Source organism: Cyanistes caeruleus, unplaced genomic scaffold (assembly GCF_971803275.1).
Source record: "Cyanistes caeruleus unplaced genomic scaffold, bCyaCae1.hap1.1 HAP1_SUPER_30, whole genome shotgun sequence".
Lineage (NCBI taxonomy): Eukaryota > Metazoa > Chordata > Aves > Passeriformes > Paridae > Cyanistes > Cyanistes caeruleus.
Genome location: NW_028256295.1, coordinates 3,489,702 through 3,514,933, shown reverse-complemented (window position 1 = coordinate 3,514,933; position 25,232 = coordinate 3,489,702). Strand labels below are relative to the sequence as shown.

At 43.2% G+C, this 25,232-nt stretch overlaps 3 protein-coding genes across 3 annotated transcripts in view; 1 reads left to right on the top strand and 2 right to left on the bottom strand.

Annotated features, from left to right (window-relative positions):
- The window catches only part of LOC111945726 (uncharacterized), a 555,958-nt gene that overhangs the window by 28,945 nt on the left and 501,781 nt on the right, over positions 1-25,232 (top strand). The window lies entirely within an intron of this gene.
- LOC147645325 (uncharacterized) overlaps positions 1-25,232 on the bottom strand; it is a 141,538-nt gene that overhangs the window by 103,716 nt on the left and 12,590 nt on the right. The window lies entirely within an intron of this gene.
- Positions 80-1,350, bottom strand: LOC147645327 (olfactory receptor 14A16-like). The gene has a single exon (XM_086874876.1). The coding sequence runs from the start codon at positions 1,010-1,012 to the stop codon at positions 80-82; it is 933 nt and encodes a 310-aa protein (XP_086731002.1). The 5' UTR covers positions 1,013-1,350.

Here is a 25,232-nt window from a genome sequence, read left to right as displayed (position 1 = left end):
AGAACCTCCAAAATGAAACCAACAATAAGTATCAAAGATTACTTTTATTACAAGTGATTTGCAGAAAGTGGCCAACAGTTTAATGTTTCTGAAATGATCCAGTCATCAGTGTCCACACTGCAGCCTTGAGCTCCTGGTTCCTCAGGCTGTAGATGAGGGGGTTCAGGGCTGGAGGCACCACTGAGTACAGAACTGACAATGCCAGATCCAGGGATGGGGAGGAGATGGAGGGGGGCTTCAGGTAGGCAAATGTACCAGTGCTGATGAACAGGGAGACCACAGCCAGGTGAGGGAGGCAGGTGGAAAAAGCTTTGTGCCGTCCCTGCTCAGAGGGGATCCTCAGCACAGCCCTGAAGATCTGCACATAGGAGAAAACAATGAACACAAAACAGCCAAGTACCAAACAGACACTGACTACAATGAGCCCAAGTTCCCTGAGGTTTGAATGTGAACAGGACAGTTTGAGGATGTGTGGGATTTCACAGAAGAACTGGCCCAGGGCATTGCCATGGCACAAGGGCAGGGAAAATGTATTGGCTGTGTGCAGCAGTGAATAGAGAAAGGCACTGGCCCAGGCAGCTGCTGCCATGTGGGCACAAGCTCTGCTGCCCAGGAGGGTCCCGTAGTGCAGGGGTTTGCAGATGGACACGTAGCGGTCGTAGCACATGATGGTCAGGAGGGAAAGCTCTGCTGAGATGAAGAACAGAAAGAAAAATACTTGTGCCTCACATCCTGTGTAGGAGATGTGTCTGGTGTCCCAGAGGGAATTGTGCATGGCTTTGGGCACAGTGGTGCAGATGGAGCCCAGGTCAGTGAGGGCCAGGTTGAGCAGGAAGAAGAACATGGGGCTGTGCAGGTGGTGGCTGCAGGCTACGGCGCTGATGATGAGGCCGTTGCCCAGGAGGGCAGCCAGGGAGATGCCCAGGAAGAGGCAGAAGTGCAGGAGCTGCAGCTGCCGCGTGTCTGCCAATGCCAGCAGGAGGAAGTGGCTGATGGAGCTGCTGTTGGACATTTCTTCACTCTGGCCATGGAGTTCTGTTGAAGGAGGAGAAAGTGACAAGTCAGGAGAGACTTTGCTGAGCAATGTCCAACTCCCTTCTCCCAGCCCTGCTCCAATTTTCCTTTTCTCAGAGCCCTTCCTTCAGCCCCGTGCCTGGAGCTCTGCTGGGATCTGGCCCCATTGCTGTGATGAGCAGGGGCTCTGCCCATGGACAGTGAGGAGTCAGCTCTGCTCTGCAGCAGTGGGGTCATGGGAACGGGGTCAGGGGCCAGTCCTGGGGTTGGACTGCATCATCCCAAACTCCTCCTGAGGCAGAGGAGCTTGGCAGCATCTCCTGTCCCAGGGCTCAGGAATGGTGATGGCCAAAGGCAGTTTGAGAGGGTTTGGGTGTGCCCAGAGAGATCAGAGAGAAATGTGCAATGCCGGAGCATTGGCTGTAACTCAGTGAAGGGTCAGGGGAGCTGCTCTGTCACTCCATCTGTCCCCAGATGCCCTTTCTGAGATCGAGGGCAGGCACTGTGTTTCCCTGGAAATCCTGACACAGCTGAGAGAAGAGGAACCCACAGCAAAGCAAACTGGTTCAGCCTTTCTCAGAGTCTCAGCCCCACTCCTGGCCAAGGACACTCCTGTCCCCAGTGTCCCCTTGGAGACAGCTCACAGCTTGGGTGGCATCCCAAGGACACACCAAGGGTCCTGTCCATGGCACTGCTGGAGGAGAGTCGGGTCATTCCCAGCCTCCCAGCCTGCCCTGCCCAGAGCTCCTGGGGCAGAGGGAGCTGGGACATCCCATTGCTGTGCCCAGCCTGCACAGGAGGAGCCCAAGGGCTGGGCCTGCCCTGCAGCTGGAGCTGCCATTCCCAGAGAGCTGTCAGCAATGCCATGAGCACCTGGGCAAGGCAAGGAGAGAGAGCCAGGCCCTGAGGAAAAGCCTTTCCTTGCCCAGCCCTGCCCAGCCCCTGCCAGGCAGCACCAGTGCAGGACAGTCACCCTCAGGTATTTGCATTGAGACATTTGCTGTGTCTTGGCATGGGGATCTGTATAAAAGTAATCATGGAATAGTTAGGTTGGGAAAAGACTTTAAACATCCCAGCACAGCTTGGTGCCACTTTCCCCCCACTGCCTGCCCAGGGCTCTGCTGCCTGGAGCTGTCCCTGCCAGCAGCTGCTGCCCTGTGCCCAGGGCTGGGCCCTGCCAGCACTGCCCAAATCCAGCCCAGCCCTGGGGGCTCAGCTCTGCCCTGCAGAGCCCTCCCAGCTCAGGGCACTGCCCAGGGGCAGCTCTGGCTCTGCAGGCTCTGATGGCAATGGCAGAGCAACCCTGAGGAGGCAGGAAAAGCGACACTGATGCTGCCTGGAAGGGGCCCTGTGCTGATTTCTGTCACTGCCTGGTTAAGATCTGAGAATTTTCTTTTTTTAATTTATTGCAACCTGTCACAAGAGGTTGAATAGAGAAATGAAATGAGAGCTGAATATCAATGTGCAATTTCCCATCCAGGCAACCCAGAGCACTAGATTAAAAAAGCACAAACTTCCCTTTTATGCAGCCCCTGTATAATTTACTTGGTGTAGTCCATGGGCAGAATGGCTGAAAGCACATTAGCAATCTCCTGTGAACCTACTGATCACTAAAAGTGTCTCAGGGACTTGTCAAAATTTGTATTACCTTTATAATTCAGAATACCTTTAATATTTTAAAATTAAGAAATAAAAAGAAACAATAATAATAAATTATTATAAAATAATTTAATATTTATCCTCCTCCTCCCTGCCATTCTGCAATAGTAGGAAACTGAATACAAAGTCTTAGGAAACTTCCTCATTTTTATCAAAATCCTTGCCTTGGAAATATTCCATGACAGATCAGAAACCATCAGCAGGTCAGAGCTTCAGGAGCATTCACCTTCCCTCCACCAGAAATACTCAGAGCTGTACTCACAGAGTCTGTAGGCACTGGGATGTTCCAGCTTTAGGAGATGCCTCCAGGAGCTGCAGCTGCATTGTCCTGCAGCCAGAGGCTTCCTGTGCCAAGGGCTGGCAGGGATTCTGCCCCAGGCACTTCTCAGCACCTTCCCAGCCCTGACTGATTGAAGCTCTCTGTGCCTCTGGGCTGTGCCCAGGGTGGCTGCAGGCAGTGCCCCAGCCCTGCTGGGCTGCCAGAAGAGCTGCTCAGCAAGAGAAATGTGCTTTTGAAGCTCTTCTTGGTTTCCAGGAGCTGCCTCTGTGCCAGGAGCCCGGCCCAGCTCAGCAGCACAGACACAGCAGCAGGACTTTAATGAGCCTCTTGGGGCTTTGTGCTGAGGCCCTGAACATCAGTCCCTGACAGGGAGGGGAAGAAAGCTCTCAAGAACTCCAAGTTAGAATCCAACTCCAAAGTTTCTTTCACTTTTAATGGGTCCCACTGAGGGATGGGACTGAGAAAGTGTCCCCAGGCCCCAGGCAGAGCAGAGAACTGGAGGCACTGATGACAGCTGGGGACAAAGAGAAGCCAAGGCTTGGTGCCCTGGGCCACAGCAGCCAATGCTGTGCCAGCAAGGGCTGTGAGGAGACACCTTGTCCTGAGGCCCTGGGGCCTCCTGGCACAGCCCCAGCAAGGCTGGCCACTGTCACCCCCTTGGCCTGCCCTCAGCATCCCCCCTAGCCCACATGCCAGTGGCCTCACGGATCTGCTGGAAGGAGTCCCTGGGGAGCCTTGCTCAGGAATGGCCCTGGGGGCTCCTTCATGCTCACAGGGACTGCAGCTTTTTCAAAGGACTTTGGCTTTTGCTTTGGAGTCTCTGAGAGCTTTGTGCAATCCTGGCCTCCAATTATCTGCTGTAATTAGTCCCTTGAGAGCCTTTGTCAGCAACAACACTCAGTGGGGCTCATTAATGCTTCAAGGTACTTCAGGTTCTTAAGGCACTTTCCTTTTTTCTTCCCACCCTGAGTCTCTGAGAAGTTTGTGCAGTCATGGCCCCAATTATCTGCTTTAACGAGTCCCTTGGGAGCTTTGCATTGACACTCAGTGGGGCTCATCAATACTTTGAGATACTCAGGGCTTTTTCAGCTACTTTGGATTCTCCTTCCCACACTGAGTCTCTGGGAGGTTTTTGTGCAATCCTGGCCTCCAGTTCTCTCCTCCAAGGAGTCCATGAGGAGCCTGTGTTGGGGATGGACCTCAGTGGGACCCATTAATGCTTGGAGACACTTTGGGTGTTTCCTCTGACTTGGGCTCCTGGAAAGGTTTGTGCGATCTCCTCTCAGGCCCTGAGGTTCAAGGGCTCAGCTCCAAATGCACCACGGGGCTCATTAGGATCAAGCAAATCCTAACAAACCATGGCTGTGCCTTGATTTCCCTCTGGTCTGGTGCAGTTCTTAGGAAAGTTTCCTACAATACTTATGGAGAAATAGTTCAAAGAGCTTCTAAGAAATATCTGTTCCTATTTTAAAGGTGTCTTTTTTTTTTCCTGTTCTCTTTAGAGCAGAGGTGATTGCAGCATTCAGTGATGGATATTGATCCAGGGTCTCTCCTAAGGAGGTCTGGCCAGGTCAGAGAAGCTGTGTCTTGAGGTCTGACCCAGTGGGGACAGCCTTGCTCCACATTCCCCAGCCCCATCCTGTCTCTCCTCACTCCCCTGGGACCTGCTTTGCTCACAGAACTGGCTGCACTCAGGCAAAGAGGGGTTTTCCTTCTTTGATTTTAGCAATCTAAAACTGCTGAGTTTCCCCATGGAAAACAGACACCCTCCTCAAGTGTGTGCCAAGCCCAAGGTGCCACCAAGGAGGTTCCCCTTCCCCAAGGCAGAACCACACAAGGAATGTTTCAGACACACAGGGAGTTCTACAATAAACACAACCCCAGAGTTGGCTGAAGGCAGAATTAGAGCAGCTGCTGAAGGACAGACAAGCTTTGAACTCCTTGCAGCTGAAAGCACCAAGTGGGTTGTTGGGAGGTGTGTGAGTGAGGCAAGAGTGAGGGAAGGGAAATGCAGAGAGCCCTGCAAGTGTTTCTGTGCAGACAGGCTGCTGTACAAGCAGCTTTGGAGTTCTCTGGGGGAAGCTGTGAGGGGGAGTTGGGGTGGAGTGACCTCCCCAGTGACCTCATACTGCCCCTGTGATGTCACACAGCCACCTGTGGTGTCACATCCCACTCAGTGATGTCACACAATGTCGTGGTTTTAAACCACTAGCTAAGAAAATTACTTACTTCTTGCTGTGAGATATGGATTAGAACAAGAGCAAAACAGGCATACAACTTAAAAGGGGAAAAAAAAAAAAAAGTTTATTGACAAACCACAATAATAAGAACACCAGAATAAACTTCCAGAAAAACCTTTCTATCCCCTATCTACCCACTATTCCCTTGTTCACATGACAACAGAGACAAAAACTCTGGAACTTTGTTGGTTAAAACAGTCTCAATTCTTGCTAGTCTTTTCACCAGTCTTTATAGAGAATCAGAAGTTTCTTCCTGTTAATTTATGGAATTTCTCACAAGAAAACTATTTTTGTTATAGTTTTCTATTGCCCTAATGTTAGCTGCTCAGAGCTGCTATTATTAGAGTTCACTCCTCCCATTTTCACATCACTCTGAAGTGTGTATGGGCCATGAGTCTAGAGATAGCATTTTTAAGGATAAGTTATTCAAAGGCAAAAAAAAAGTCTTCTTCATCTGTTTCTGTGAGCTTCACCAGAAAACAGTTTTCTCATTGCCTCTCAAGGCTTCAAATCTCTCAACAGTTTTTTCATGGCCTCTCAAGGCTTTTAATCTCCCAGTACTTCACTATACTATAATTACTCTTTACTCAAATTTACACTTTGAACACTATTCCTCTCTAGATCCTATATCATGAATTAAAGGAGTTCTTTTCAAGACTTCATTGTCCATCTCCATAGTTTTAACAGGGAGATATTTCAGCTTAATTAAAGCATCTTCTTAATTCTCTACCTTTCTTGAAGCTTCTTTTCTTTCTTGTCACTGATAGTTTATAAAGTCTCTTTTCATGTTGATCTCTCTCTCTCTCTCTGGATAAAAAGATTAATCCGCAAGTCTCATCTGGGTAATGAAAGAGTTAAAATCTTGCCCAGGCTTTTGTAGATGGTTTGGGGATCTCTGCCGAACAGGAGCTGGAGCCGTCTGCGATGGAAAGTTCCTCATGGCTGCTCTGGAGCGTGTAGTCTCTGCTCCAACCCGCTGCAAGTCCAGGGCTTCTCTCTTTCTTCAGTGGGCAGTTTCTAGTGAATTAGTTACAGCAAAACCTGCAGCCGAGCCAGAGATCGGCTCGGCCCGGCCCGGAGAAAACCTTCCCCAGGCCCCCCCATCTCCCGGCCGGGAGACGGGGCAGGCCCGGCCCCATCCCCGCCCGGCCGCATGGCCTGGGCAGGGACGGGAGGCTTGGAGCTCAGCCACCCTTCACAGCCAGAAAACAAAGAGCACCCAGAGAGCTCTGCTTTTACATTTTAAGGTAGGGTTCACAAGTTGATCCCACTTTTCAATGGCCTAAACTGCTGTCAATTCTCAGCAATGACCGATAATTGGTCAGGAGAAAAGACTCCAAGCACTTCCCAGCAACTCCAACTCCCTTAAAGGTAAAGTAACTCCATGACACTGCCACATCCCACGAAATCGCCACAAATTTCCACAACATCTATGAAAAATCCCACAAAATTCTTCAAGTCCCCACAAAATCCCACAAAATTGCAGAATTCTTCTCAAAACCCCACCAAATTCCAGAAACATCCTACAAAATCCCCATGCATTTCCACAAAATCTGAGAAAATACCTCAAAATTCTTCATGTCTCCTCAAAATCCAACAACATTCCAGAAAAAAATACCACACAATTACATAAATTTTCTGAAAACCCTGCCAAATTCCAGAATAATCTCAAAAAATCCCCTGAATATCCCACAATAATCTAAGAAAAATCCCACACCATTCCACAAAATCACACAAAATTTCAAAAATCTTCTCAAAACCCCAAAAAATTCCAATCACATCCCACCAAATCCCTACACATTTCCACAGAATCTAAGAAAATAACTCAAAATTCTTCATGTCTCCTCAAATCTCCACAAAACTCCCACAAAATCTTTTCAATATCCTACCAAATTCAAGAAAAACCCCACCAAACTGCAGACAAATCCCACATAATTTCCTAAATTTCCTCAAAACCACACCAAATTCCAGAAACATCCCAACAAATCGCCACACATTTCCACAAAATCTAAGAAAAATCCCACAAGATTATTCAAGTCTCCTCAAAATCCCACAACATTCCAGAAAAAAGTACCGCACAATTACCTAAATTTTCTGAAAACCCAGCCAAATTCCAGAAGCATCTCAAAAAATCCCCTGGATATCCCACAATAATCTAAGAAAAATCCCACACAATTCCACAAAATTGCAGAAATCTTCTCAAAACCCCACCAAATTCCAGTCACATCCCACCAAATACCCACACATTTCCACAAAATCGAAGAAAATACCCCAAAATTCTTCATGTCGCCTCAAAATCCCTCAAAATTCCACTAAACTCCCAGAAAATCTTCTCAATAGGCTATGAAATTCAGGAAAAACCTCACCAAATTGCAGAAAAATCCCACACAATATCCTACAAATTTTCTCAAAACCCCACCAAATTCCTGTCACATCCCACCAAATCGCCACACATTTCCAGAAAATCTAAGAAAATACCGCAAAATTCTTCATGTCTCCTCAAAATCCCACAACATTCCAGAAAACTCCCACAAAATCTTCTCAATATCCTATGAAATTCAAGAAAAATCCCACAAACTGCAGACAAATCCCACACAATTTCATAAATTTCCTCAAAACACCACCAAATTCCACAATCATCCCACCAAATCCCCACAAATTTCCACAAAATCTAAGAAAAATCCCACAATATTCTTCAAGTCTACTCAAAATCCCACAACATTCCAGAAAAAAATACCACAACATTGCAGAAATCTTCTCAAAACACTACCAAATTGCAGAAACATCTCAAAAAATCCAATGAATATCCCACAATAATCTAAGAAAAATCCCACACAATTCCACAAAATTGCAGAAATCTTCTCAAAACCCCAACAAATTCCAGTCACATCCCATCAAATCCCCACACATATCCACAAAATCTAAGAAAATACCTCAAAATTCTTCATGTCTCCTCAAAATCCCACAACATTCCACAAAACTCCCACAAAATCTTCTCAATATCCTATGAAATTCAAGAAAAATCCCACCAAACTGCAGACAAATCCCACACAACATCATAAATTTCCTCAAAACCCCAGCAAATTCCAGAAACATCCCACCAAATCACCACAAATTTCCACAACATCTAAGAAAAATCCCACAGAATTATTCAAGACTCCACAAAATCCCACAACATTTCAGAAAAAAATCCCACCAAATTGCAAAAATCTTCTCAAACCCCAACAAATTCCAGTCACATCCCTCCAAATCCCCACATTTCCGCAAAATCTAAGAAAATACCTCAAAATTCTTCATGTCTTCTCAAAGTCCCACAAAATACCACAAAACACCACAAAATATTCTCATTATCCCATGAAATTCAAGAAAAATTCAAAAAAATTGCAGAAAAATCCCACATAATATCCTACAAATTTTCTGAAAACCGCACCAAATTCCTGAAACATCCCACCAAATCACCACTCATTTCCACAAAATCTAAGAAAATACCTCAAAATTCTTCATGTCGCCTCAAAATCCCTCAAAATTCCACAAAATTTTCAGAAAATCTTCTCAATATCCTATGAAATTCAAGAAAAATCCCACCAAATTCCAGAAACATCCCACCAAATCGCCACAAATTTCCACAACATCAAAGAAAAATCCAACCAAATTCTTCAAGACTCCTCAAAATCCCACAAAATACCACAACATTGCAAAAAAATCCCACCAAATTCCAGAAACATCCCACCAAATCACCACAAATTTCCACAACATCTAGAGAAAAATCCCACAAAATTCTTCAAGTCTCCTCAAAATCCCACAACATTTCAGACAAAAATCCCACAACATTGCAGAAACCTTCTCAAAACCCCACCCAATTCCCGACACATCCCACCAAATCCCCACACATTTCCACAAAATCTAAGAAAATACCTCAAAATTCTTCATGTCTCCTCAAAATTCTTCAAAATTCTACAAAACTTCCAGAAAATCTTTTCAATAACCTATGAAATTCAAGAAAAATCCCACCAAACTGCAGACAAATCCCACACAATTTCATAAATTTCCTCAAAACCCCACCAAATTCCAGAAACATCCCACCAAATCGCCAAAAATTTCCACATCATCTAAGAAATATCCCACCAAATCCTTCAAGACTCCCCAAAATCCCACAAAATACCACAACATTGCAAAAAAATCCCACAAAATTCATGAAACATCCCACCAAATCACCACAAATTTCCGCAAAATCTAAGAAAAATCCCACAAATTCTTCAAGTCTCCTCAAAATCCCACAAAATACCAGAAGATAGAAAAAATATCCCACAACGTTCCTGTCACATCCCACCAAATCCCGACAAATTTCCACCAACTAAAAAAAAATCCCACCAAATTCATCACGTCTCCACAAAATCCCACAAAATACCACAACATTGCAAAAAAATCCCACAAAATTGCAGAAAAAACCCACCAAATCACCACAAACTTCCACAGTCTCCTCAAAATCCCACAAAATTCTTCAAGTCTCCTCAAAATGCCACAACATTCCAGAAAAAAATACCACCAAATTGCAAAAATCTTCTCAAAACCCCACCAAATTCCAGAAACATCCCACGAAATCACCACACATTTCCACAAAATCTAAGAAAATACCTCAAAATTCTTCATGTCTCCTCAAAATCCAACAACATTCCAGAAAAAAATACCACACAATTACATAAATTTTCTGAAAACCCTGCCAAATTCCAGAATAATCTCAAAAAATCCCCTGAATATCCCACAATAATCTAAGAAAAATCCCACACCATTCCACAAAATCACACAAAATTGCAAAAATCTTCTCAAAACCCCAACAAATTCCAATCACATCCCACCAAATCCCTACACATTTCCACAAAATCGAAGAAAATACCTCAAAATTCTTCATGTCTCCTCAAAATTCCACAAAACTCCCACAAAATCTTTTCAATATCCTACCAAATTCAAGAAAAACCCCACCAAACTGCAGACAAATCCCACACAATTTCATAAATTTCCTCAAAACCACACCAAATTCCAGAAACATCCCACCAAATCACCACACATTACCACAACATCTAAGTAAAATCCCACAATATTCCTCAAGTCTCCTCAAAATCCCACAATATTCCAGAAAAAAATCCCACAACATTGCAGAAATATTCTAAAAACCCTACCAAATTCCAGAAACATCTCAAAAAATCTAATGAATATCCCATCATAATCTAAGAAAAATCCCACACAATTCCACAAAATTGCAGAAACCTTCTGAAAACCCCAAAAAATTCCAGTCACATCCCACCAAATCACCACAAATTTCCACAATATCTAGAGAAAAATCCCACAAAATTCTTCAAGTCTCCTCAAAATCCCACAACATTTCAGAAAAAAATCCCACATCATTGCAGAAACCTTCTCAAAACCCCACCCAATTCCAGTCACATCCCACCAAATACCCACACATATCCACAAAATCTAAGAAAAAAACTCAAAATTCTTCATGACTCCTCAGAATCCCAAAAAAATTCCACAAAACTCCCACAAAATCTTTTCAATATCCTAAGAAATTCAAGAAAAAACCCACTGAACTGCAGAAATTTCCTAAATTTCCTCGAAACTCCACCAAATCCCAGAAACATCCCACCAAATCACCACAAATTTCCACAAAATCTGAGAAAAATCGCACAAATTCTTCAAGTCTCCTCCAAAGCCCACAAAATACCAGAACACTGAAAAAATATCCCACAAAGTTCCTGTCACATCCCACCAAATCGCCACAAATTTCCACAACATCTATGAAAAATCCCACAAAATTCTTCAAGTCCCCACAAAATCCCACAAACTTGCAGAATTCTTCTCAAAACCCCACCAAATTCCAGAAACATCCTACAAAATCCCCATGCATTTCCACAAAATCTGAGAAAATACCTCAAAATTCTTCATGTCTCCTCAAAATCCAACAACATTCCAGAAAAAAATACCACACAATTACATAAATTTTCTGAAAACCCTGCCAAATTCCAGAATAATCTCAAAAAATCCCCTGAATATCCCACAATAATCTAAGAAAAATCCCACACCATTCCACAAAATCACACAAAATTTCAAAAATCTTCTCAAAACCCCAACAAATTCCAATCACATCCCACCAAATCCCTACACACTTCCACAAAATCTAAGAAAATAACTCAAAATTCTTCATGTCGCCTAAAAATCCCTCAAAATTCCACAAAACTCCTAGAAAATCTTCTCAATATCTGACAAAATTCAAGAAAAATCCCACCAAACTGCAGACAAATCCCACACAATTTCATAAATTTCCTCAAAACCTCACTAAATTCCAGAAACATCCCACCAAATCCCCACACATTTCCACAAAATCTAAGAAAATCCAACCAAATTCTTCAAGTCTCCTCAAAATCCCACAACATTCCAGAAAATAATACCACAACATTGCAGAAATCTTCTCAAAACACTACCAAATTCCAGATACATGTCCAAAAATCCAATGAATATCCCACAATAATCTAAGAAAAATCCCACACCATTCCACAAAATTGCAGAAATCTTCTCAAAACCCCACAAAATTCCAGTCACATCCCACCAAATCCCCACACATTTCCACAAAATCTAAGAAAATACCTCAATATTCCTCATGTCTCTTTAAAATCTCTCAAAATTCCACAAAACACACAGAAAATCTTCACAATATCCTATGAAATTCAGGAAAAATCCCACCAAATTGCAGAAAAATCCCACACAATTCTGAAATATTACCAAAACCCCACCAAATTCCAGAAACCTCCCACCAAATCGCCGCAAATTTCCACAAAATCTAAGAAAAATTACACAAAATTTTTCAAGTCTCTTCAAAGACCAAAAAATACTAAACTCAAAAAAATCTATTCATTATCCTATGAAATTAAAGAAAAAATCAAAAAAATGCAGAAAATTCCCACATAATATCCTACAGATTTTCTGAAAACCGCACTAAATTCCAGAAACATCCCACCAAATCGCCACACATTTCCACAAAATCTAAGAAAATCCCACAAAAGTCTTCATTTCTCCTGAAAACCCCACAAAATTCCAGAAAACTCCCAAAAAATCTTTTCAATATCCTACCAAATTCAAGAAAAATCCCACACAATTTCATAAATTTCCTCAAAACCCCACCAAATTCCACAATCATCCCACCAACTCCCCACAAATTTCCACAAAATCTAAGAAAAATTCCACAAAATTCTTCAAGTCACCTCAAAATCCCACAACATTCAAGAAAAAAATACCACACCATGACCTAAATTTTCTGAAAATCCTGCCAAATTCCAGAAACATCTCAAAATATCCCCTGAATATCCCACAAAATCTAAGAAAAATCCCACAAAATTTTTCACGTCTCCTCGAAATACTACAAAATACCACAACATTGGGAAAAAATCACACAAAATTCCAGAAACATCCCACCAAATCACCACACATTACCACAACATCTAAGAAAAATCCCACAATATTCTTCAAGTCTCCTCAAAATCCCACTTCATTCCAGAAAAAAATACCACAACATTGCAGAAATGTTCTAAAAACCCTACCAAATTCCAGAAACATCTCAAAAAATCCCCTGAATATCCCACAATAATCTAAGAAAAATCCCACACAATTGCACAAAATTGCAGAAACCTTCTCAAAACCCCAACAAATTCCAGTCACATCCCACCAAATCCCCACACATTTCCACAAAATCTACGAAAAAACCTCAAAATTCTTCATGTCTCCTCAAAATCCCACAACATTCCACAAAACTCCCAGAAAATCTTCTCAACAGGCTATGAAATTCAGGAAAAATCCCACCAAATTGCAGAAAAATCCCACGCAATATCCTACAAATCACTTCAAAACCCCAACAAATTCCAGTCACATCCCTCCATATCCCCACACATTTCAACAAAATCTAAGAAAAATTCCACAAAACTTTTCAAGTCTTCCCAAAGTCCCACAAAATACCACTAAACTCCACAAAATATTCTCATTATCCCATGAAATTCAAGAAAAATTCAAAAAAATTGCAGAAAAATCCCACATAATATCTTATAAATTTTCTGAAAACCGCACCAAATTCCTGAAACATCCCACCAAATCACCACTCATTTCCACAAAATCTAAGAGAAATCTCACAAAATTCTTCAAGTCTCCTCAAAATCCCACAACATTCCAGAAAAAAATCCCACACAATTGCAGAAATCTTCTCAAAACCCCAACAAATTCCAGTCACATCCCACCAAATCCCCACACATTTCCACAAAATCTAAGAAAAAACCTCAAAATTCTTCATGTCTCCTCAAAATCCCTCCAAATCCTGCAAAACTCCCACAAAATCTTTTCAATATCCTATGAAATTCAAGAAAAACCCCACCAAACTGCAGACAAATCCCACACAATTTCATAAATTTCCTCAAAATCCCACCAAATTCCAGAAACATCTCAAAAAATTGCCACAAATTTCCACAAAATCTAAGAAAATCCAACCAAATTCTTCAAGTCTCCTCAAACTCCCACAAGATTCCAGAAAATAATACCACAACATTGCAGAAATCTTCTCAAAACACTACCAAATTCCAGATACATGTCAAAAAATCCAATGAATATCCCACAATAATCTAAGAAAAATCCCACACAATTCCACAAAATTGCAGAAATCTTTTCAAAACCCCACCCAATTCCCGTCACATCCCACCAAATCCCCACACATTTCCACAAAATCTAAGAAAATACCTCAAAATTCTTCATGTCTCCTCAAAATTCCACAAAACTCCCAGAAAATCTTCTCAATATCCTATGAAATTCCGGAAAAATCCCACCAAATTGCAGAAAAATCCCACACAAATCTGAAATATTCCCAAAACCCCAACAAATTCCAGAAACATCCCACCAAATCGCCACAAATTTCCTCAACATCTAGAGAAAAATCCCACAAAATTCTTCAAGTCTCCTCAAAATCCCACAACATTTCAGACAAAAATCCCACAACATTGCAGAAACCTTCTCAAAATCCCACCAAATTCCCGACACATCCCAATAAATCCCCAAATATTTCCACAAAATCTAAGAAAATACCTCAAAATTCTTCATGTCTCCTCAAAATCCTTCAAAATTCTACAAAACTCCCAGAAAATCTTTTCAATATCCTATGAAATTCAAGAAAAATCCCACCAAACTGCAGACAAATCCCACACAATTTCATAAATTTCCTCAAAACCCCACCAAATTCCAGGAACATCCCACCAAATCCCCACAAATTTCTACCATGTAAAAAAAAATCCCACCAAATTCTTCAAGTCTCCACAAAATCCCACAAAATACCACAACATTGCAAAAAAATCCCACAAAATTGCAGAAAAACCCCACCAAATCACCACAAACTTCCACAAAGTCTCCTCAAAATCCCACAAAATTCTTCAAGTCTCCTCAAAGTCCCACAACATTCCAGAAAAAAATACCACCAAATTGCAGAAATCTTCTCAAAATCCTATCAAATTCCAGTCACATTCCTCCAAATCACCACACATTTCCACAAAATCTAAGAAAATTCCACAAAATACTTCAAGTCTCCTCAAAATCCCACAACATTCCAGAAAAAAATCCCACACAATTACCTAAATTTCCTGAAAACCCTGCCAAATTCCAGAAACATCTCAAAAACTGCCCTGAATATCTCACAAAATGTATGAAAAATCCCACACAATTGCACAAAATGCCACAAAATTGCACAAATCTTCTCAAAACCCCAACAAATTCCAGTCACATATCCACCAAATCCCCACACATATCCACAAAATCTAAGAAAATAACTCAAAATTCTTCATGTCTCCTCAAAATCCCTCAAAATTCCACAAAATTCCCACAAAATCTTTTCAATATCCTAAGAAATTCAAGAAAAAACCCACTAAACTGCAGAAATTTCCTAAATTTCCTCGAAACAACACCAAATCCCAGAAACATCCCATCAATTAACCACAAATTTCCACAAAATCTAAGAAAAATCCCACAAATTCTTCAAGTCTCCTCAAAAGCCCACAAAATACAAGAACACTGAAAAAATATCCCACAAAGTTCCTGTCACATTCCACCAAATCGCCACAAATTTCCACAACATGTATGAAAAATCCCACAAAATTCTTCAAGTCCCCACAAAATCCCACAACATTGCAGAATTCTTCTCAAAACCCCACCAAATTCCAGAAACATCCCACCAAATCCCCATGCATTTCCACAAAATCTGAGAAAATACCTCAAAATTCTCCATGTCTCCTCAAAATCCAACAACATTCCAGAAAAAAATACCACACAATTACATAAATTTTCAGAAAACCCTGCCAAATTCCAGAATAATCTCAAAAAATCCCCTGAATATCCCACAATAATCTAAGAAAAATCCCAAACCATTCCACAAAATCACACAAAATTGCAAAAATCTTCTCAAAACCCCAACAAATTCCAATCACATCCCACCAAATCCCTACACATTTCCACAAAATCTAAGAAAATACCTCAAAATCCTTCATGTCACCTCAAAATCCCTCAAAATTCCACTAAACTCCTACCAAAATCTTCTCAATATCCTATGAAATTCAAGAAAAACCCCACCAAACTGCAGACAAATCCCACATAATTTCCTAAATTTCCTCAAAACCACACCAAATTCCAGAAACATCCCAACAAATCGCCACACATTTCCACAAAATCTATGAAAAATCCCACAAATTCTTCAAGTCTCCTCAAAATCCCACAAAATACCAGAACATAGAAAAAATATCCCACAAAGTTCCTGTCACATTCCACCAAATCCCCACAAATTTCCACCATCTAAAAAAAAATCCCACCAAATTCTTCAAGTCTCCACAAAATCCCACAAAAAACCACAACATTGCAAAAAAATCCCACAAAATTGCAGAAAAAACCCACCAAATCACCACAAATTTCCACAGTCTCCTCAAAATCCCACAAAATTCTTCAAGTCTCCTCAAAATCCCACAACATTCCAGAAAAAAATACCACCAAATTGCAGAAATCTTCTCAAAATCCTATCAAATTCCAGTCACATTCCTCCAAATCACCACACATTTCCACAAAATCTAAGAAAATTCCACAAAATACTTCAAGTCTCCTCAAAATCCCACAACATTCCAGAAAAAAATCCCACACAATTACCTAAATTTCCTGAAAACCCTGCCAAATTCCAGAAACATCTCAAAAACTCCCCTGAATATCCCACAAAATCTAAGAAAAATCCCACACAATTGCACAAAATGCCACAAAATTGCAGAAATTCTTCCCAAAACCCCAACAAATTCCAATCACATCTCACCAAATCCCTACACATTTCCACAAAATCTAAGAAAATAACTCAAAATTCTTCATGTCTCCTCAAAATCCCTCAAAATACTACAAAACTCCCACAAAATCTTTTCAATATCCTAAGAAATTCAAGAAAAAACGCACTAAACTGCAGAAATTTCCTAAATTTCCTCGAAACTCCACCAAATCCCAGAATCATCTCACCAAATCACCACAAATTTCCACAAAATCTAAGAAAAATCCCACAAATTCTTCAAGTCTCCTCAAAATCCCACAAAATTCCAGAACATTGAAAAAATATCCCACAAAGTTCCTGCCACATCCCACGAAATCGCCACAAATTTCCACAACATCTATGAAAAATCCCACAAAATTCTTCAAGTCCCCACAAAATCCTACAAAATTGCAGAATTCTTCTCAAAACCCCACCAAATTCCAGAAACATCCCACCAAATCCCCATGCGTTTCCACAAAATTCTACGAAAATCCCACAATATTCTTCAAGTCTCCTCAAACTCCCACAACATTCCAGAAAATAACACCACAACATTGCAGAAATCTTCTCAAAACACTACCAAATTCCAGATACATCTCAAAAAATCCAATGAATATCCCACAATAATCTAAGAAAAATCCCACACAATTCCACAAAATTGCAGAAATCTTCTCAAAACCCCAACAAATTCAAGTCATATCCCACCAAATCCCTACACATATCCACAAAAATCTAAGAAAATACCTCAAAATTCTTCATGTCTCCTCAAAATTCCACAAAACTCCCACAAAATCTTTTCAATATCCTACCAAATTCAAGAAAAACCCCAATAAACTGCAGACAAATCCAACATAATTTCCTAAATTTCCTCAAAACCACACCAAATTCCAGTGACATCCCTCAAAATCGCCAGACATTTCCACAAAATCTAAGAAAAATCCCAAAAAATTCTTCAAGTTTCCTCAAAATCCCACAACATTCCAGAAAAAAGTACCACACAATTAGCTAAATCTTCTCAAAACCCTGCCAAATTCCAGAAACATCTCAAAAAATCCCCGAAATATCCCACAAAATCTAAGAAAAATCCCACAGAATTCTTCAAGACTCCACAATATCCCACAACATTCCAGAAAAAAATCCCACCAAATTCCAAAAATCTTCTCAAAACCCCAACAAATTCCTGTCACATCCCTCCAAATCCCCACACATTTCCACAAAATCTAAGAAAATACCTCAAAATTCTTCATGTCTCCTCAAAATCCTTCAAAATTCCACTAAACTCCCAGAAAATCTTCTCAATATCCTATGAAATTCAGGAAAAATCCCACCAAATTGCAAAAAAATCCCACACAATATCCTACAAATCTCTTCAAAACCCCAACAAATTCCAGTCACATCCCTCCATATCCCCACACATTTCCACAAAATCTAAGAAAAATTCCACAAAACTTTTCAAGTCTTCTCAAAGTCCCACAAAATACCACAAAACACCACAAAATATTCTCATTATCCCATGAAATTCAAGAAAAATTCAAAAAAATTGCAGAAAAATCCCACATAATATCTTATAAATTTTCTGAAAACCGCACCAAATTCCTGAAACATCCCACCAAATCACCACTCATTACCAAAAAATCTAAGAATATACCTCAAAATTCTTCATGTCTCCTCAAAATCCTCCAAAATTCTACAAAACTCCCACAAAATCTTTTCAATATCCTACCAAATTCCAGAAACATCCCACCAAATCGCCACACATTTCCACAACAGCAAAAAAATATGCCACCAAATTCTTCAAGACTCCTCAAAATCCTACTAAATACCACTACATTGCAAAAAAATCCCACCAAATTCCAGAAACATCCCACCAAATCACCACAAATTTCCACAACATCTAGAGAAAAATCCCACAAAATTCTTCAAGTCTCCTCAAAATCCCACAACATTTCAGACAAAAATCCCACAACATTGAAGAAACCTTCTCAAAACCCCACGCAATTCCCGACACATCCCACCAAATCCCCACACATTTCCACAAAATCTAAGAAAATACCTCAAAATTCTTCATGTCTCCTCAAAATCCCTCAAAATTTTATAAAACTCCCAGAAAATCTTCTCAATATCTAATGAAATTAATGAAAAAATCCCAGCAAATTGGAGAAAAATCCCACACAATCCTGAAACATTCCCAAAACTCCACCAAATTCAGGAAACGTCCCACCAAATCACATCAAATTTCCACAAAATCTAAGAATAATCCCTCGAAATTCTTCAAGTTCCCACAAAATCCTACACAATTTCATAAATTTCCTCAAAACCCCACCAAATTCCAGAAACATCCCACAAAATCACCACAAATTTCCACAACATCTTAGAAAAATCCCACCAAATTCATCACGTCTCCTCAAAATCCCACAAAATACCACAACATTGCAAAAAAATCCCACCAAATTCCAGAAACATCCCACCAAATCACCACAAATTTCCACAAAATATAAGAAAAATCCCAAAAAATTCTTCAAGTCTTCTCAAAATCCCACAACATTCCAGAAAAAAATCCCACAAAATTCCAAAAATCTTCTCAAAACCCCATCAAATTCCAGTCACATCCTTCCAAATCCCCACACATTTCCACAAAATCTAAGAAAATACCTCAAAATTCTTCATGTCACCTCAAAATCCCTCAAAATTCTACAAAACTCCCAGAAAATCTTCTCAATATACTATGAAATTCAAGAAAAATCCCACCAAATTGCAGAAAAATCCCACACAATCCTAAAATATCCCCAAAATCCCACCAAATTTCAGAAACATACCACCAAATCACCACAAATTTCCACAACATTTAAGAAAAATCCCACAAAATTCTTCAAGTCTCCTCAAAATCCCACAACATCCCAGAAAAAATCCCACAAAATTGCAAAAAACTCTTCTCAAAACCCCAACAAATTCCAGAAACATCCCACCAAATTGCCACAAATTTCCACAACATCTAAGAAAAATCCCACCAAATTCTTCAGGTTTCCTCAAAATACTACAAAATACCACAACATTGGGAAAAAATCACACAAAATTCCAGAAACATCCCACCAAATCTCCACAAAATACCACAAAATCTAAGAAAAATCCCACAATTTGGAGCACAGGGACTCTAGAACCTGAGCACGGCTGCTTTGCTGTGCAGGCAAGGAAGGGCTTGGGCTGCTCCACTCCCCTGCTTTGCTTTGGGATCACCGTGATTTTGGGGGACAGTGCAGGGGGAAAGGGAGAAAGCATGGGCTTCCCTCACCCATGGGTGGGTTTTTCCCTAGAATGTAGGGGTTGGGCCTTCCTCAAGCTCCTGACAGACACAAGATTTTTTACCAGTTTTCTTGTTTCCCCTTTTTGTCTGTAACCTATTTTTATTAATTAGTTGTTTGTTTTTCTAAAGGAAGCGTTCCAGGTGGGGTCCAGTCTGGATCAGGAAGTGCTTGGGACCAGCTGTGGCGTGGATGGGCCGTGCCCTTGGAGAAGACTGAGGACATCGTTTGGGACCAGCTTTTCTTGTGGCAGCGGATGGTGTGAGGTGGGTCCTCATCTCCTTGGCATGGGTGGGACAAGAGCTTTTGGGAGCTGGCAGCGGGCACAGGAGCATCCCGCTCTGGGCAGCTGCTGAGGGGCTGGATCTGCCGTGGCTGGCTGCAGGCTGGGCACATGTCCTGCCCTCCTGCTCTGCTCCCCAAGGCAGCAGTGATGAGCAGCTTTGGGCCCAGCTCTGAGCACGGCCAGCATGGCCTGGGCACCGCGGCTGGCTGGGACAAGGGGACAGGAGCCTTCAGCTGACGGGCGGTTTCTGCTTTCTCTCCTTGCAGCCGGGCTCTGCGGATGCTGAGGCTGCTCTGGGCTCTGCCAGGGCTCTGCTGGGCTCAGCACCGGGCCGGGATCAGCCAAAGAAGAAACGCTGTGACCTGCAGCAGAGACTTTGAGCATTTTGGCAATGCAGCTCAAGTCTGCAGAGTGTCCACCACCAAGGGAAAACATGACACCCCCCAAAAATTAAACTTGTTCCATAACTTCTGAAATGAAATCCATCTGGGATGATCCCAAATGACATTTTTCATCTTGCTCAAGCTGTAGCTCAGCCCTTCTCTGAACAGTTCTGTCCCCACATCTGCCTTTTACTTCACAACTGCTCCCTGCTTTCCCCCAGTGAGTTCCCAGCCCATCACAGTCTCCATCACACTGCAGCCTTCCTTGATGCCCCTCACCATGAGGAAGGCCAAGCCCCAGTGTCAGGGACTCATCCTGTCAGTGGCTGAAGAGCAGCAATGTCTGTCTGTGCCAGGGGCTCTTGGATGTCTCTGTATCCATGGACAGAAGGGTCTGTCTGTGCCAGGGGCTCTTGGATGTCTCTGTATCCATGGACAGAAGGGTCTGTCTGTGCCAGGGGCTCTTGGATGTCTCTGTATCCATGGACAGAAGGGTCTGTCTGTGCCAGGGGCTCTTGGATGTCTCTGTATCCATGGACAGAAGCTCTGTCCTTGCAAAGGTTTCCATAATATCTTGGTACCCATGAGTATGGAATGAACACAGAGAGTGAAAGTGTCAGTCACGTTGTTTGCACACTCCTTCCTTTCCATACAAGACACATCCATGCACACCCCCACGTACAGATATATTAAAAGGATAGGGATGGATAGAGATTTCCCACAGAGCTCTAACTTTGGCAGAACTCACCTTGTAAGCCATGGCCAGGGCATTTTTTTCCCAGCTCTGTGTCAGTAGGTGTCCAAGAGCTGAAGGGAACAGCATTTAGAAGCAGTTTCAGGATTTCTAGGCAGGAAAGGGAGCTGACAACCATCCACATAACTCACCATATTTGTCAGGATGGGCTGCTGGTTCTTTAGGAATATGGCACAACGGAGACACGAGACTTGGGATAATCCCAGCTCTCTGTGGATCTGTGCAAAGGGGGAGCTGCAGAAACACCTTGTGTCTTCTTTGGGGACACAAGGTCCAAGGAGCTGGGGTGGCAGAGCGTGACCTGGGCTGGTGGCAGGTGAAGTCCCATTTCATGACATCCCGGAGTGGCACAGGACAAAGCTCCAAGCAGCCACAGCCCCACTGAGGAAGTCCTTGGAGTGCTGCACATCCCATAGGAAAAGCTGCATTCCCTCAGGCCATTGGGATTTATCACTTCCATTTGCAACGCTTTAGGTCCAAGTTTCAAACTGCAAAATTCTGACACTCAAGACACAGTCATGAAGAACACGTATTTCAATTTCCTATTCCTTTAATTGCAGTGTAAAATATCTTGATATTGGAACACATCCATCAAATCTGTAAAGGAAGGCAGCTAATGGATCCTTTCCACTAGCACGTGTACAAACTAAGGAACTAAAATCAAACCTGAGTTCTCTTTTTCAAAAGATCAATTACCTCTTTCTTACTCCAGAGTTATAGATGATTTTTCACTACACATTTGAGGGTAATTTTTATCTTTCATTTCTTTTTTATGTTTTCTTTTCTGGTTTTTAGGTTTTTGTTTTGGTTTTTTTTGTTGTTGTTGTTGTTGTTTTTTTACAGAAAGCATGTCCTAGAAAAGGCACGTCCTTTGCTCCTGGTTCCCGTGTGGAGCAGCTCCCTTCCCGCTGGCTGAGCTGCTCAGGCAGAGCCCGGCAGCTCCTGGCCCTGCAGGGCTGAGGCTTTTCCCCGTTGCTGGGCACAGACTGATGGAGCAGCACTGCTGAACACGGGCACACGCAGAGGGAGCAGAGCAGCTGCCTTTGCCCACCTGAAGCTCCAAGGCCAAACTCTGAGCAGGCACGGCTGGAAGAGACTCGCAGGCTCCCTGTTGGCTCTGCTGCCCCACTTGTGCCCGGCCCAGCTCTGCGGGAGGCAGAGGGAGAACAAGGGGCAGCTCCCTCCAGCCCCGGGCCTTGGGCCACTGTCAGCACCCGCTGCTCCAGCCACGGCTTCTGCTGGCACTGACAGCAACAACCAAACTGGGGCTGGTCCCCAGGGAGCAGCAGCAGTGCCTGGATCTGATCCCTCAGCCTGGGGCAGCCCCCTGGGGGAACAGAGGGCACAGCAAGAGGGACAAAACCAGGCAGGGGCAGAGACTGGGAAGAGCCAGAGCTGGGAGCAGCAACAGCTGCTTCATTGCAGTCCTGGAGAAAGCTCTTGGCTGGCTCAAAGCACTGAAAGGTGTGAAAGGCAGAGAGGAGGCCACACCAAACAATGCTCCTGTTTTCACACCTTCCTGTAATAAATGGAAATGAACTAAATTATAACTATTTGGAAAGTTGTTATTATTAGGAGCAATCAAGGGAATTGGTGTTACAAGGCAGATGTACCCCTCTACAGATGTTACATGTTAAAATTAAGATAGAGGATGTAGATTTGAGATAAGAAATATCCTAAGACAAAATTGACCTTGAGATGGATAAAGTTGGAACAACTTTAGGCATAGGGCCTGAAAATTATGAGACTAATTAGTGGAGCACAATGCTTACTTACATAACACAACACTTAGTACACACACACAGCCTGTAAGGTTATCCAAAGAACAATGAGGATGACTGTAAGCCTTCGTCAAAAGACCACCAAAAGAAGACTGAAGACCCCCTAGCAACAAGTGAGGCATGCGCCATGAAGAACAGTGATGTAAAATTAAAGAATCAGAAATAAGATGAGACTTACTGGAAACATGAATGAATATGTGTAAGTATACAGTATATAAGTTTAGTTTGAATTGCTTTATTTCATATGTAAGGGGGTTGAGAAGCCCTCTCCGTACCCCGGTCAGTTTTGCTTATGCTTTAATCATAATTACTGGCAAGCTATATTCATATATATATTCATACATATATACACATATGTATATATATATGAATATATTCACTAAATTGTACTCTTTTACTAAATTGTATTCCTTCTATATCAAATTGCTACTTAATCCACTAAATTATATTCTTTTATTAAATTGGATTCTTGTATTCAATTCACTAAATGGTATAATTTTTTTCTTGTTATTACACTGCTGTTAACTCAATAGCCCTAGCTGTCCAAATTTCAATTTCATTTATGACACTGCCCTTGGGTGAGTTACAGCCACAGCAAGAGGGAGGAGATGATCCCACCCATGGCTGCTGCTGGCTCCAGACATTTGCTGAGATAAAGCTGAGCCAGAGCTTCAGCATCTCCCCCAGAATCACAGAATCACAGAATGCCTTGGCTTGGAAGAGACCTTAAAGTTCATCTCATTCCACCCCCTGCCATGGCAGGGACACCTTCCACTATCCCAGGCTGCTCCAAGCCCCATCCAACCTGGCCTCGGACACTTCCAGGGATCCAGGGGCAGCCACAGCTTCTGTGGGCAAGCTCTGATCTCTGCCCAGGTGAGCAGGGACAGGAGCCGAGGGAACGGCTGGAGCTGGGCCAGGGCAGGGCTGGGCTGGAGATGAGCAAAAGCTTCTTCCCCCCCAGGGGGCTGGGGCAGTGCCCAGGCTCCCCAGGGAATGGGCACGGCCCCGAGGCTGCCGCAGCTCCAGGAGCCTTTGGCCAGCGCTGCCAGGGATGCACAGGCTGCGATTGTTGGGGTGTCTGTGCAGGGCCGGGGGCTGCACTCCATGATCCCAATGGGTCCCAGATGCCAGCTCAGCCCCTTGTGCAACTCTCACCCTTGGGCTCAGCCTTTGTGTCCCCTGGAGGCGCTGGCAGAGCTGATGGGGTGGGGCAGGAGCGGGGCAGCCCCAGCGTTCCCCTGGCAGTGACAGCACAGCCGGGCCAGCAGCCCCAGCGTTCCCCTGGCAGTGCCAGCACAGCCGGGCCAGCAGCCCCAGCGTTCCCCTGGCAGTGACAGCACAGCCGGGCCAGCAGCCCCAGCGTTCCCCTGGCAGTGACAGCACAGCCGGGCCAGCAGCCCCAGCGTTCCCTCCCTGGAGACGCTCCAAGGGAAGCGGCCAGAGCCGCGTCCAGTCAGCGGAACTGAGCGGCCACTGAGCACCCCCGGCCTGGGCTGCTGTGGATTCCTCTGCACACAGCTCGGGGAAGGTGCCCTTGGCCACCCCCACAGTGCCACAGACAAGTGTCACACACAGTTACAGAGCTCTGCCCAGATCTGCCAGCAGGATTCAATTAAAAAAATATAAAATTAAAACCACCAAAGAAACAAGATAAAGGGGACTCCTCCCAGCAGATCTTTTCCACCCTTCAGTTGAGACACCTTCATGCACACAAGACCTGGGGCTGTAAAAAACGAGGCTTCATAGGCACACTTGCAGGAAAAACGGGTTTAGGACAGGCTATCAGCAGAACTGTTCTCAGCTGGGTGAAAAAGGCCCCTTTGGCAGCTGCAGGGCCATTGAAAATGCAGACCCTCAGCCCATGGGGGAGAAAAGGGCTCTGAATTCCCCTCCCCTGACACACAAACCCTGCTCCCAGGCTGCTCCCCACACAGGATTCTACTGGAGGACTGTGGAAAGCTGAGAGTTGGCTCTGGCTTCTCCATGTTCCATGTCCTAAAGCTGCCTGGAAGAAGAAATTTAGGGTCAACTCCACTGGCACAATCCCTCCTGGCCCAGGGCACAGCCCCAGGAAGGTCTTTGCTCCTCCCTCGGCCCTCCCTGAGGAGGCTGGCAGGGCTCGCAGGTTTATGGCATTTGTCCTTGCTGCCCCTCACATCCCACTGCCCCACAAAGAGCCCCGA